The sequence below is a fragment of the Plectropomus leopardus genome, chromosome 23 (genome assembly GCF_008729295.1).
Source record: "Plectropomus leopardus isolate mb chromosome 23, YSFRI_Pleo_2.0, whole genome shotgun sequence".
NCBI classification, from domain to species: Eukaryota; Metazoa; Chordata; class Actinopteri; order Perciformes; family Serranidae; genus Plectropomus; species Plectropomus leopardus.
Genome location: NC_056485.1, coordinates 17,299,919 through 17,314,249, shown reverse-complemented (window position 1 = coordinate 17,314,249; position 14,331 = coordinate 17,299,919). Strand labels below are relative to the sequence as shown.

The following is a 14,331-nucleotide window of genomic DNA, read 5'->3' as shown; positions in this document are numbered from 1 at the left end:
TCACTCTCCTGCAACAATAATACATTAATTCAAAAGAATTCATTATAATTACCTCACTCTTTAACAGCAAACAGCTTCATCTTCTCTGCACTCGTCCTCCATCCTGCAGAGCGGAGCGACGATCTGAACTTCTCCCAGAATAACCACTGCAGAGCTCTCTCAGGAGTCTGTGAATTTCCAAAGGATATTTAAATACAAAGCACAATGCAACGACTGATCTGTGACTGAGGCGTCAGGTGCCTTTTCACCTCCATAAACCCCCAACACACCAAAACACAAACAAAAAAACAAAACCCAACACCTAAAAGTGCAAATTGTTTAATCTCAGCCACATTTTTACTTATATACAGTGAAGTTGACCCTAATAAACCATAAAATCACTTTCTCTCTTATCTACCTCATAACATAGCAAATTTAAAACTTCCGCCTACTCCACATCGACCCTAATACATTCAACAAAGCAAAACAACTGAAGAAGAGAGAAAAAAAAAAGTAACTCGCTGAAATAAAAACACAGGAAAATGTACAATAATACAAATGGCACACCACAAGTCTGTGTCAAAACGTGACAGAATGATCGATTTCCCCTCAAGGGTTAAAGATTCAAGTTGAGGTTTTTTTTTTGTGAATTCAGGGGCCCCTTTTCATCACCGGTGGGGGCGCCTCATCTTTCCGTGCACACTACACACACATACACATCCTAAAATCAGGCACCAAAGAGATTGTCTTTTGACACGTTTGCTTTTTGTAGATTACATACATTCATTTGGGGAGGGTACACTTTTGTGTGTGTGTGTACTCAAAATGTTGGGTGTGCACTAAAATAGGGGTCCCAAAAAGTTATTGCCAGCTTGCAGAGTACATGCATGTTTTCCCCATGTTATAGTAAAGCCATTGATGTGTCGGTGCGTGCTATGATGTGAAGAAAACGTGTGCCTCCGTGATGTGCAGTGTGCATCTCAGGAAAAAAAATCTCCTCAAGCCATCTGCAGGAAACTCCTCAAAAGGCACTTAAATAGGGGGAATTATTTTGTAGAATTATCTGATATAACACGATGCAAGTGGCAGAAGTATGTGGAGACAATCCACATCTACAAACATACTCCACTGTCAATGTAAGACTTAAGGGGATAGTTCAGTTTTTAAGTGCGGTTGTATGAGGCACTTGTCCATAGACAGTATAACACAGTCTGCACCCCATCAAACTGAAGGAGGAATCTGACATGCAAGTTAAGCAATTGCCTGCTGTGGAGGGGTCAGCGACCACCTAAAATTTATTCTTTTTAATCAGTCTAAGTGTATATAGCTTTACCTTAATGTCAGACGCGACTTCCAATGAGAAAATCAAGCTGTTAGATTGCTCTCTTCAAAGCCTGAGAAAACCAGTGAAATAACATTGGCTTCAGTTATACGTGAACCAATATTCCCCTTAAATTCAAATAATGACAATATTATGAATTTGATCAGTTGTATAGAGAGCATAATCTGTTTAAATATTTAGAATTAGGCCATTTTCCAAATTTTGCATTTTCAGATTACACATGATCTGAAAATCATGCATCCAGTGCTTCCACAATGCTTGTCAGTCGTGTCTAAACAGAGAGAGAGAGATGAACAGACACACACACACACTCAGACACACAGCCAGAGACACACAAACAAGCAGGGACAGAGTTCTCCATGTGATTAGAAAGGAGCAGAGAGGGAAATTTGCTGCTGACAGCATAAAGAAATGTGCTCCTGGTGTGGAAGGCCAGGCAACTGCTGACAGGAAGCTGTGTGTCAATTAACACATGGGGGCACTTCCGCATCCAGTGTAAATTTGGCATAAAAATGTGAAAATACTCTCAATTTAGTGCTCAATTTAAACTGATATTGATTTTTTTACAAATTGGACTTGTGTTGTCCGACCTCTGCTTTATGTAACATACTGACTGTGGATGAGTGCCTCATACAACCTTACTTACAAAAATCTGAACTATTCCTTTAAAATGCAAAAGCATTCACACAGTTGCAGTCATACCAACATAATATTTTCCATCTAAAAACTAAATCATTCAATCTGACAGTAGCCTGCCTCAGTTTCTGGATAGGGAAGATTCTTCTGTGCAAAAAGTTTACCTTCAATGTGCAGCCTAGCGTTAAGTAAGTGCACGTCCGATACTCACCGACTCTCAAACATACGTCAGCCATGCTTTCAAACTTTCTCAAGGAGGTCTTTTTTTTTAAAAAAAAAAAGAAAAGCTAAAATACTTGATTCCAACAACTCAAAGCAATTTTCAAAAAGGCACCAGACTTGCACAGTGCGGGTGAGTCTCGCCGTGGCCTGTGCTCGAGTTCAAACAAACGTGGAAAGACTGGGTTTGAGTTTTTATCAGTGAGTAAAGGAGATAAAAGGAAGCAGGGAGTCATTCAGGTGAGCATGGGCACGTCATCCTCTGATGTGGTGTCTTCAGACAGCGGGATAAGCAGCACGTCGTCGTCTGAGGAGGACGAGGAAGAGGAGGAGAAGGAGGGGGAGGCGGAGAGGGGCATGGAGTTGGTGGAGGAGGGCGAGGCTCTGAAGAGGGAGATGCTCAGGCCCAGCGTGTGGAAGATGGAGGCCAGGGAGGGGCTGCTCGGTGGGACGGCGACTGGAGGAGTCTGGGGCGTGACCGGGCTTGGAGCTGGGGGAGCGTACGGAGGTGGAGGTGGGGAAGCGACAGGCGGGAGAGGCAGCGGCAGAAGAGGAGGCGGTGCTTCCTGCTGCTGCTGCTGCTGCTGCTGCTGCTGCTGCTCTGACTGAGACAGCAGGCCGAGTTTCTGAGGCACCGGCTGGTTGACCGCCTCCACGGCCGACGAGGAGCTGGTGGGAGTGGAGTGAGCTGGTTCCTGTCCAGAGGGAGCGGCGTCTGACTGCTGCTGGCCGGAGCTGGATGCCTGACTCGGCCTTGAGGGAGGTCTGGGGATCAGACCCCACCTCCTCATGCGGCGAACAGCCCGGCGGACGAATCGGGGTCTGCGTCTGCGGTGTGGGGAGTTGGCGGCGTCCTGACGGAGGAGCTGGAGGATTCCTCTCAGAGACAGAGACGAGGTCTGACGAGGGTGAAAAGAAATGCGGAGCAAAACAGTTAAAACGCCTTCTAAAATCTGGAAAGCTGTTTCTGTAGAAAGTGAATGTATCTATAGTGGTACAAATATTAAGTGTGTACTTCTTCCTACTCCTTTTCGAACAAATGAAAGTTTACGTGGCTTGAGTATTTGTTATTGAGACTGATTCATAGGATTTGTATAGGCCTTTTTTTCTGGAACATAATTTTAAATATACACTTCAGATAATTATAAATACAATTATCTGGACATTTTCCTTTTCAATCCAATAATCCCATCAACTAATTTTCAGATCATTTCCTTGTCACCTTTTACTGTTTTTTTGCAGTTTTTGAGAGAAATCGAAACAATTCTGATCAGAAGTTTAATTGCAAGTAAAAACTCATCTGAATGCAGCACAAGAAACACAACATCCGTCCATATTTATCTATTTATTTATCTAAGTTTAAGAACGAGTGGGTGGCTCCGCTTCCGCCCATCAGACAGAGCGAGCTTTGTTTTATACTCTTAATCCTTCCACCTCCGCTACCTCAGCCGTCCTTACCAGCTAATAGTAAAGCACATTAGTGTGAACCTGCCCGGTAACAGCACATTAGCTTTATCTTAACACTCTTCCTACTTCAGCCCACAGACTGCTGCACATTAAAACGGCTGCTAAAGTGGAGCGCACGCACTTAAAGACAGATAAACAAAAGGGCCGCTATGTACTAAAGTGAGTTCTGTGTGGATGAGTCGTGGTGTTTTCATACTGACACTGTTCTCCTGAACTTTAAAGCATCTTTAAAAGTTATTTATATATAATTTTATTTATTTAAAAAGGGTCCATGTGTAATTTAAAACATAAATGCTACCATTCAATGCACCATCCAGAATTATACCTTAGAGCTAATTCACTTCTGCAGTCAAAAGACACACATAAAAGCACATCATAAACAGTGATATACAGAAGACGGACAATACAACGTAAAATTACACCAAAAAGCACATCAAGAGTTAAAGGTCAGTGAGTACAGAGCAGCTTTGTACCGTCTTTTCAAGGAGGATTTGAAACCATTGGTCGAGCTGCTGCTCCTCACACTGTCAGACAGTGTTCCACTGATTTGCAGCTTTTACAGAAAAAGCTGGTTGCCCAAATGCAGAGCGACGATATAATATGTTAATATAATATGTCTCATGAAAATGCAAGTGCAAAAGTTGTCCAAAGTTTTTAAGGTTTGTTTGTTATGGTTGTGTTAAACTTGCCGACATGCTGTCTATAAGGCGGTGTAAAAAAGGGACTTTGTAGTGGTCATTGCACAATCTCTGTGTAAAAAAAGACTATTGAGTATGAGTTCTTATGGTCTATTTTTGTCTTACCTCATTAGGGTTTTCTGTGGGGAAGTCCTCCACAGGGGGGATGATGCCCTGGGCAATCAGCTGACCATAGGAGGGAGGAGCCTGCTGCTGGATCAGCTCCGCTTCTTGGCGGCTGATTGGTGCAAACAAACTGCCAGAAAAGGGACACATTTAGCAGCATTCACACACACATGCTGCCATAATACAGTCAAACTATATTTATCTTTCTAGCTACCATTAACATCTCACACCACATACTTTTTTTTGTTTTAGGATTGCTTTATTCTGTGGTGAAAAAAGTTTCAAGAGGAGAACACATGACATAACCCACTTCAGCTGAGACAAACTGCACGTGGGAAGTTGACCGTTTACAACACCCTGGCACTTATCGTTTCTCTGATCATAAAGAGCCGAGTATGGAGTGTGTTGGCTGTGTTGTGAGACACTCTGCTGTGTGTTGCAGAGGTCTTGTCCGGTCGTGCTGACAACAACTGAAGCAAGTAGTGAGTAAAACAAACTTCAGATTACTAGCACAACTGTATCACTCTAAATCACAATTAAATCCCTACTTTGTTGCATCAAAGAAGCAAAATTTTATTCCAAAAGCTAATGACTAAAAAAATGCTTTAGTATTAGAACTGAACTGCAACAACATGATAAAGAAAAACTGGTATCAGAAATAGCTACCTGTACTCCCGGGTCCTGAGCGAGTAGAGTTTACAGGTGCAGCCCATGGCGATCACCAGCAGGAGCCCACAGACCAGGCTGCCCACCGTTGCCGCGGTGATGACCTTGCGGGGCAGGATGACGGTGCAGTTTAGCTCGTCTGTTCCGTCCTTACAGTCCACCTGGCCGTCACAGCGCCAGCTCTCGAACACACACCTGCAGACGAGACAATGGGCCATTTGTGTGTTAGTGAAACAACAATTAATGTGAGAGATTCAGTTTCACACAAAGCCACATCATCCTGAAGCTTTATTATTAAGAATTATCATAAAACCACAATTTTAAACCCTTATGGCACATGATCAGACACTGTGACAGTGTACATATCTGTGCTGACAGATGTTATATGTTGTAGCTGATATAATCTATTTCCTCCGCCAAGCATGCAGTGTTTTGTGTTCTGCTTTTTTGTCAGTATGATTACAGAAACACCACTGGGCCCAATTTAATGAAACTTTGTGGAAGTGTGAAGCCTGACGACTACTTTCAGAAGTTTGTGTTGGGCCCTGCATTCCCAAAACAGAATCAAACAAAATACTGAAAACAGAAACAAAGAATATTCTCAGCGTAACACACTTCAACAAGCTGGATATAAGTTAAAGTGTGAATTGTTTTAAGAATCATTACAGCTGAAGATAATGTACATTTTACTCAGTAAACAGTAAATGCAGAATTTAGGTCCTAAAATTAGAAAAGTCAATCTCAACTCTTAGATGGTGACAAATCTGCACACACCCTCTGACTCACACACTCCTTTTCTAACCAAGACACGCCTACACACTGATACCACAGTGAAGACACAAACCATTTTACGTCATTTGACAAAACAACCATTATAAAACCAGACAACCATAGCTGAGCAGCCACTAATTGGACCTTTAAGACAGAATGTTGCTCAGTCACAGTTTCAACGGTAAAAATGAACTTTTAGTACACTTTCTAAATGGATGTTGAAGTGAGATTATTTGTCAACGGCTGTTCTAAGGTAAAGATAAAAAACAAAAAGCGTCCTCTCTGAGCTAAAGAGATAAACAGTCCGTCACATACTGACCTGTCGCTGTCACAATGAAAGGTCCCTGGCTGACACACGGTGCAGTCCCTCTCATCGCTGCCGTCAGCACAGTACAGCTGGTAGTTGCACCTCTCCGTGACCGGGTAGCACACCGGCCTGCCAGCAAAGTGACTGGACGCCACCGGTCTCTGCCCTGCCACTCCGCAGGCAAACTGGCTCGGACTGCAGCCCCTGCAACCCTCCTCGTCCTTCCCCGTCTCAGGACAGTCCCATTTCCCGTCACAGCGCTGCTCCTGGGTAAAGCAACCTCCAGCCGCTCCGCCACACCGGCCCTCCCACGGCGGGCAGTAGGTCCCAACGTGGAACGTGGCGTTGAAGCCGCTCCCCTCCGAGCCAGGGAGAGTCTTGTATGTCATCGACAACAGGCCGGTGTGGGATTCAACTTGGACAGATTTGTAATTGGAGGCGCTGGTGATCTGAAGATAAAGGGAACATCATGTTAACAAAAGAGTGATTATGAAGGCTCTAATACAGTGATACTCAGGGGCCAAATCTGGCTCTCAATGAGGTGCTAGGTGCCCCCCTCAGCCATTTTCTAATTCACAATAAAAATAAAGTGATTCACACTGGGAATTGTTTTTGTATTTTTTCAGTAAGGTGCCAGAGGGCTTAAAACAGCATCAAAACATCCCATTAATGTCCTAAAATCCTTACAGCATCCCAAAATCCTAGAAATATTCTTAAATCCAAGAAATGTTCTAAAATTTCTCGAGACATGCTTAAGTCCTGAAAATGTCCTAAAACTATCTAAAAATCCTAGAAACATTTATACTCCTTGATATGTGCTAAAATCCTATAAAAGTCCCAAAATACTTGAAATATCGTAGTATCACTAAAAGGTCCTAAAATCCTGAAAAGGTGCTAAATCCAAGAGATGTCCTAAAATTTCTAGAAACATGCTAAAGTTCTAGAAGCATCTGAAAATCCTAATAACATCCTAAAATCCTTAAAATGTCATAAATCCTTGAAAATTTCTAAAATCCAAGAAATACCCTAGAATCCTAAAAATGTCCTAAAAGGTCTCCGGCCATTTTGCAAAAGTGGCCTTAAAGGAAAGCGAGTTTTGTATTCCTGCTCTAATAAATGTCACACATTATCTCAGGTACAGAAACTCACTATTTTTATCACGTCTCCTTTGCCTTGCTCTCTGTTGTAGACGGTGAGTCTGTCCCCGGGTCCCAGCACCAGCTGCTGCAGGTCCAGTCTCAGCGGCCTCGAGTCCTGAGGGTCCAGAGTCCACACACAGAGCATCGCAGGGCCCCGGATGGCTGGAGGGGAGAAGGTGCCATAGAAGGTCTGGAGGAGCCCTCCGCAGGGCCACTCGATGGGAGTGGGCGTCACAACGGGCTCCCTGCGACTCTGAGGCTCCTGATCCAGATTGGCGTCCTCCTCAATCGGTTTCATCAGCGGCCACTGATCAGACTCTGAATCTGCGACATGTTGTCTCTCAAAGTCCCTGTAGTAGTTCTTCTCTGTGTACGCCTCTACTTTGGCCTCTTCTGATTGCGTGCTGCCGTACTTTGGGGGTTCTGGGGTCTCCTCTTCGGGGTAACAGCCCTTTTCATCTGTGCCGAGGCCTGCACCTTCACTGAGACACTCCACCTGGCCGTTACAGCGCCAGGAGAGAGGAATGCAGCGTCCGCCCAGGCACTCAAAGGACGTTACTGGGCATTCACCAGAGTCTGGAGGTGTGGAAGCAGAAGGGGATCACTAAGACCACCTTTTCACAAGAACTGAAACTTGCAGCAAAAATGAAACACCATATTCATTTTTTACTGTTGTATGTTCCAAAAACGTACCTCTGGCGTAGCTCAACAGGAAAGACGACACAGGAAACTGATGCGGGAGGAAGTGGTGCACCACTGTGATATTCCCCCCTGGAAACTCCATTGGTTGCGGCAACTTGGAGCCACAAAGGACAAACGGCTCGCCGCCAGCGGATGATTTTATAGACACCCATTCCTTCCTACACCGGGCTGAAAACTGGGAAAAGCTGAGAACGAATTTAGAGTCAAATCAGTGAACACAAAATCTCAGTTGCATAAAAATACTCAGACACGAGGCAGCATTTTTTAGATTACAGTGAGACTCTTTAACATCTCTAAGCACATGATGGGCAATGCTAGTAACTGAGAAAGGTGGCTTTATGGAGATATTGGACGCTTACATGATTTTGGCATGAATGTGATCAAGTTTCATCATCCGTATGCATTTCATTTAAAATTTCATTTTAAAATAAACCTCCCTGTTTAATTATTTTATCCATAAAGAGTCAAGTTAACGGTTAATAGGTAATGTTAGGCTCATATAGTCATCATAAGCGCAATATTGAGGCTCTTGCTCCAGTGTGACTAGACAGGCATTTAAGCAAAAATGTCATGTGGAATATGGAATAACATGCATTTTTGTCAACAGATTTCAAATTAGTAACAAGGACCAGATTCGGCATAACGTTAGACACGTTTGGGAATTTTTATCAACATATTTTAAACAATTCTCAAAAGAACGCATATTCAAAACTTTTCCAAAACATTCTCTTTATTCCAAATCATTCCCAGAGATTGAAAACATTTTCTAATTCAATAACTTTTCGAGGAATTTCATGATCTTGGGAATACTGTCCCATGGTGCCTTTACCTAAGAACGATTGGTTCGTCTTCTGAGCCCTTGATGATCCAGCAGTCGTAGGTAGCGCCGAAGCGGTACGACCAGCTGTGGTAAGCAGAACTCCTGATCTCTCCCACTTTGCTGTCTAAGATTTGGGGGGAATGTCCGCAGCGGGCTGAGAGACGGACAGACAGATGGACAGACAGAGGGCCGATGGTTAAGAGAAGTCAAAGTAGTCCCTGTGTTTGAAGCTTTAAGCGTGTGACGTTAAACCTGTGAGGTGTTGGCAGAAAATGTCAGCAGTCTGACTATTTTTGTTTCAACCTTAATTTCAAACCACCGATACATTATAATAGTGTTACACAGCTGATAAGAAGTGTTAAGAGAAGTAGTGTGACACAGATACAAATTAAGTTAAAGCTTAAGCTTCGGAAACATGAGCAAATCGGCTTTCCTTCTTTCAAACACATTGGAAGAAGGTAATTAGAAACAAATGAAGAAATGACCCAAAAATAAGTAATAAATAAGTAAAAATACATAAAATATATTACCTGGAAATTAGTTTTTAAAAAAGTTGTTTTTTTAAAGGAAACTGTCAAGAAAAGGTACTAAAAAATTAAAATAATAAACATAAATGCTAAGTTGTTTATCCAATTTTCTCATGGTTCAAAGGTTTAAAAACTGAAAGCCGCCTGAAAGCAGCACAAGAAAAGTGATGTCACTCTAGTTTTCAAAGGGTTAATATGATTTGCTGAGGGTGACATCTAATGTTAGCATGTTGGTGACACACTGTTGGTTAGAGAGACATATTTATCTAGAAAGTGACATCAAAAAATCGTTCATCCAAGGTCACAACATGAGGAAAAGCTGACGGGTTCGTCTCTTACCAAAGCTGAGAGCCGGCTCCAAACGACTGAACGCTGCACGTAAAAAAAGCAGAAACAGAACGAGTCAGGTAGGTGTTTTATCACCGAGGCTGATAAATCATGAATGTTATAAGACATGAGAAATGCAAACATGACCTTTGCTTGATAAACATTAACAGACAGATACACAAACAGTTAAACTCACAGATTCAAGTGTATTCACTCACCTGTTATGGTGAAAGCTAGGAGGGCACAAAGGTTGTAAGTGACTGTCATTGTGGTGATGCTTTTCCTCAGAAATGTTGCAAATTATATAACAACTGAAGACTTTAAAAGGGTAAAAATAAAATGTCAGAGATGCGCCATTTTGGGGGGTTTGTTCAGGAAGACTTCATCTGAAAAGTGCAAGAACAGAAAAATAAATAAAGCATTTTAGATTTGTTTGTCAACAATAAAACTCAGGCTGTATGATATGTAAAAACATCATATTGTGGTTATTTTGACAGATACAGAGTCACAATCTTAGTGGAAATGGTCATTTCTGCATTTGATTTTCACTGGAAAAAAATATTAAAATGAGGATGTGATTTTTGCTGTAGTTTCATGACTAAAAAAGCAAGTTCCCTTACATTAAATATTATTTGTAGGCATCTCTGTAGCACCATAATGCTTTGTTTATAATGACATATTGTGACACACTGTACATTTGATGTGGATATTGAACTTAGCCATGTTGCAGGTTTGATTATTTTTTGATTAATTGCAGTCCTACATATATTTGTTGATGCTAACTTTGTAAGCAAAACCTCCTGCTGGAAAGCATGATATCAAATGAAGATAATAATTAAACAAATAATAAAACAGCCTCACTGTGCTATTACTCTACAACACTAACAACAAATAAGCCATCCAACACATCAAACTGCTAATGTCACAGTTAAGACGAGGCTAAGTCTTTTAGTTGATTAATCAGTAGCTAGAACACCAAGTGTCAACTGTTATGATAATAATTGAGTAAATCATTTAAATCATTCTTTCCAAAGAAAAATGTGTATGAAATGGGATTATTTGTAGTTTTCTATGATCGCAAATAAATACTGAGCCAATGTTCAGACACAACAAGTTAAGATAGAGACAATTACAGAGATCTTTTTTTGAAGCAAGGGAGAGAAATCCCATAAACTATATTGAAAAGTATATATTTTAAATTATTTTACAAATTTATTTTAATTTTTTTTTTTCTAGATCATTTCTTGCTTCTTTTTGTTTTTTTACTTTCTCATTTTTAGAGTTTGTTCTTCTTTATTTTGGCAAATTTTTAAGGTAATTTTTTAAAAGACTTTTCACAGTTTTCACTTTAACCTCTAGGCCTGCTAACTTTAGTGATTTAAGCAAATAATAGCCCGGGCTACACAATAATATCCATAATCATCGATTACTGTTATATACACCCTGGTAGGAAAACACCATATGGATATGGCTGTCAGTGCTTTTGAAGTTGACGTTATTTTGATCTTGAACATTGTGTCTCCTCACACACACACACACACACACACACACACACACACACACACACACACAGTCACGCACAAAACACACACTTCCTTCCTATAATCTTCTCAACAATGACGCCAGGGACGCTAGCATTTCCGAGACAAAATCATCGCCACTGAAATAGTTATCCTAGTATTTCGAGTAAAGTAAAACTATGAGGATCTCGAGTACGTGTCACGTAAATCCTAAATTAGTTACCTCGAAGTGTAGATAACGTCTTAAGTTAACGTTATTGGATAGTTTCGGTTTGAAGGAGAAGGAGCGAGCAGCCGTCCTCAGCCACAAGCGCTTTAACAGCTAGCATCCCGTCGAGCTAACGGCTAACATCCTGACTTTTGTCTTCGTTAAAACGCTTTTTTTAAGCCGCGACACCCAAATTAAATGTTTCAGAGAACCACAAGAAGAGTTTAAGTAGCCGAATAAATCACAAAATGTGAGCCAGACGCGCTAAAACCCACGAATAAACGATAAAAAAAGGAGAGGACAACGTTACCATGTCAGTCGGCCTCTCTTGTTGACAAGTTCTGATCTACTTCCGTGTGTTTTAGCGCATGACGGGAGGGGCGGGGCTTAACGGGTATTATTTCATTCATAAAACTTTTTTCTTCACATTAGACGTTTTATATATTTATTTTTATATTTATAGTTTTTATTATAATATTTTACATTTATATATTCCCACATATAATAATATATGGCGGCTAATGTGTAAAACGAGTTAATGTGAAATTCTTATTTCTCAACACAAGGTGTCAGTGTTGGTTCATATAAATATACAACATAAATTTAATTCACAAAAAAATGTGGTAGATATTTATACATTTTATGGGTAGGAGCGTACAAGCAGTGGTGGTAGAAGTATGCAGTTCCCTTACTTAAGTAAAAGTGCTAATACTACACTGTGAAAATACTGTTAAAGTGAGTAAAAGTCCTTCATTTAAAATTACTTAAGTAAAAGGTTTAATCAGCAAAATGTACCCCAAAGAATTAAAACCTAATGTAGAAAAAATAAAATAAAATAAAATAAAATAAAATAAAGTAACAAAAATACTTTTAATGTTTATCAAAGTGGATGACAATTAATTTTCTGTCAACTGGCTAACTGATTAATCAACTAATAATTTCAGCTGTACTTGTATTAACTTTTTGGTAGTTTAATTTATAACAAAACATATTTTATCAACTCTTAATGCAAAAATCTCAACTTGTAAAGTAATTTAAGCTGTCAGATAAATGTAGTCGAGTAAAAAGTACAATTTTCCCTTCTGAAATGTAGATACGCAAAAGTATAAAGTGGCATGAAAGGAATTGACTTAAGTTAAGTACAAGTACATCAAACTCATACTCAAGTACAGTACTTGAGTAAACGTACTGAATTATATTACACCACTGCATACAAGACTTCTTAAAAAGACTCGGCCTTTGTTGTGGTTGTACAACTTTATTCACTAGAATAATCCCTTTACAAAAGCCGTCTCGCAAAACTGAAATGAATAGATGAAACCAAGACATTAAAGTAATGAAAAGACAAAACAAAACAACAATAAACAGTTTACTGATACGCGCCTCAAAATGACCACAAAGGGACACAAAAAGATGCAAAGAGATACAAAATAACTACAAAAAAGTGCAAAACAACCATCAAAGTGACACAAAATAACCATGAGGAGACACAAAAAGACAGAAAAAGGACACAAAAAGACACACATGGTGACTACAAAACGATGCAAAACTACCACAAAGTCTGAGTGTCTTGTTATAGGAGAGGTGCCCAGGGATCCATTGTCTCCTAATACACCCCCAACCTACACATGACGTGTTTTAGTACATATAAATTATTCTGTGTATGTGTTTTACTTAAGTGCAGTCCTGCATTTACAAAAGGATTCCAAACTTCTCTCACCGCTGTCCTATTTTAAATATCAATGTGGGTCTGATGAGGTTTTTCCACCGCATTAAAAATACCTAAAATTGCATGTAGACCAGTTCTTGTCTCTCACTGGAAAATCCAAAAATGATTGTGCAAATATTTTCCATTTTAAAAGGTTAACTGCTGAACACAAGATGTCTCCTAATTCACTTTTGATTCTTAATAAATGTGACCTGGAGGTTTTAAGTTTCCATATCACACTTGTGTAAACTGCATGGTTGCTTTCCAAACCTTTTGAGATGTTACAAAATCATCTTGTAGGTACATGCCTTCAAATGAGATTTGAGGTGAGACAATTTCCGTCTTCAGAACGAGATTGTGAAAACAGCTGTCTGGTGTCAAACTCTGTGCATAATACATGACTCTGCACGGTGAAGCTCAGACATCTATTTAAAGAAACAAAAAGCAAAACATGAGTGGAGGGGAAAAAATAAATAAATGTTATGCCATCAGATGAGAAAAAGGCAAATAACAAAAGTGAGTTTTTAGAGGAGATATAAAATATGTCACTGAGTTATGAAGACATCAAATGTTTTTTGGCAGCAGGCCTGCCTGCAAAAATGGCCCCTAATAAGGTCCAGTGATCGGTTCTCCCCAGATCTGCTATACTCTTAAAAATGCATGCACATGCTCTCTCTCTCTCCTAGTTTAGATGAGTAAATGTCTCTTTTTTTTCAAGAAATTAGTAAAAAAAAAAATTACAATAAAATTACATAAAAAATAGCATATTTAATTACCTGGGAAAATGTAGGGAAAATAATAATAATAATAATAATAATAATAATAATAATAATAATAATAATAATAATATAATAATAATAATAATAAATAATAATAATAATAATTTTTTTTATATATATTCTTTCTGGAACAAATGTACAATAATTCTTATTCTAACTCTATATTTTCCCCAATTTCTTTCTCATTTTTTTTTTCACTTTTTACTTAGTATTTGCATTTTGCAGGACATTTCTTGCCAAATGTTTTTGAAAGAAACCAAACCATTTTTTTCAGAAGTATAAATGCTTGTGAAAGGTGCAGCACAAGAAAACTGTTGTCGATCCAGGTTTAAAAGGGTTAAATAAAGTTGGGTGCTAAACTGGGTCCAGAGTGCAGGCCTTTTTTACTTGTGATGGAGTATTTTTACATTG

The 14,331-nt window shown here is 39.7% G+C and overlaps 1 protein-coding gene across 2 annotated transcripts; it reads right to left on the bottom strand.

Moving 5' to 3' along the window:
• Positions 1–302: 302 nt before the first annotated feature.
• On the bottom strand, positions 303–11,788 carry lrp10 (low density lipoprotein receptor-related protein 10). Of its 2 annotated transcripts, none has more exons than XM_042511869.1 (10): positions 11,744–11,788; positions 9,924–10,091; positions 9,718–9,750; positions 8,861–9,005; positions 8,023–8,216; positions 7,340–7,905; positions 6,203–6,639; positions 5,113–5,307; positions 4,447–4,576; positions 303–3,075 (listed from the first exon to the last, which is right to left on the bottom strand). In XM_042511869.1, exons 2-10 carry the CDS (start codon positions 9,970–9,972, stop codon positions 2,413–2,415), a joined length of 2,412 nt encoding a protein of 803 aa, XP_042367803.1. In that variant the 5' UTR covers positions 9,973–10,091; positions 11,744–11,788; the 3' UTR covers positions 303–2,412. The 2 variants fall into 2 exon arrangements, with proteins under 2 accessions (XP_042367803.1, XP_042367802.1); XM_042511868.1 differs by lacking the exon at positions 11,744–11,788 and adding an exon at positions 11,449–11,682.
• Between the last annotated feature and the right edge of the window lie 2,543 nt (positions 11,789–14,331).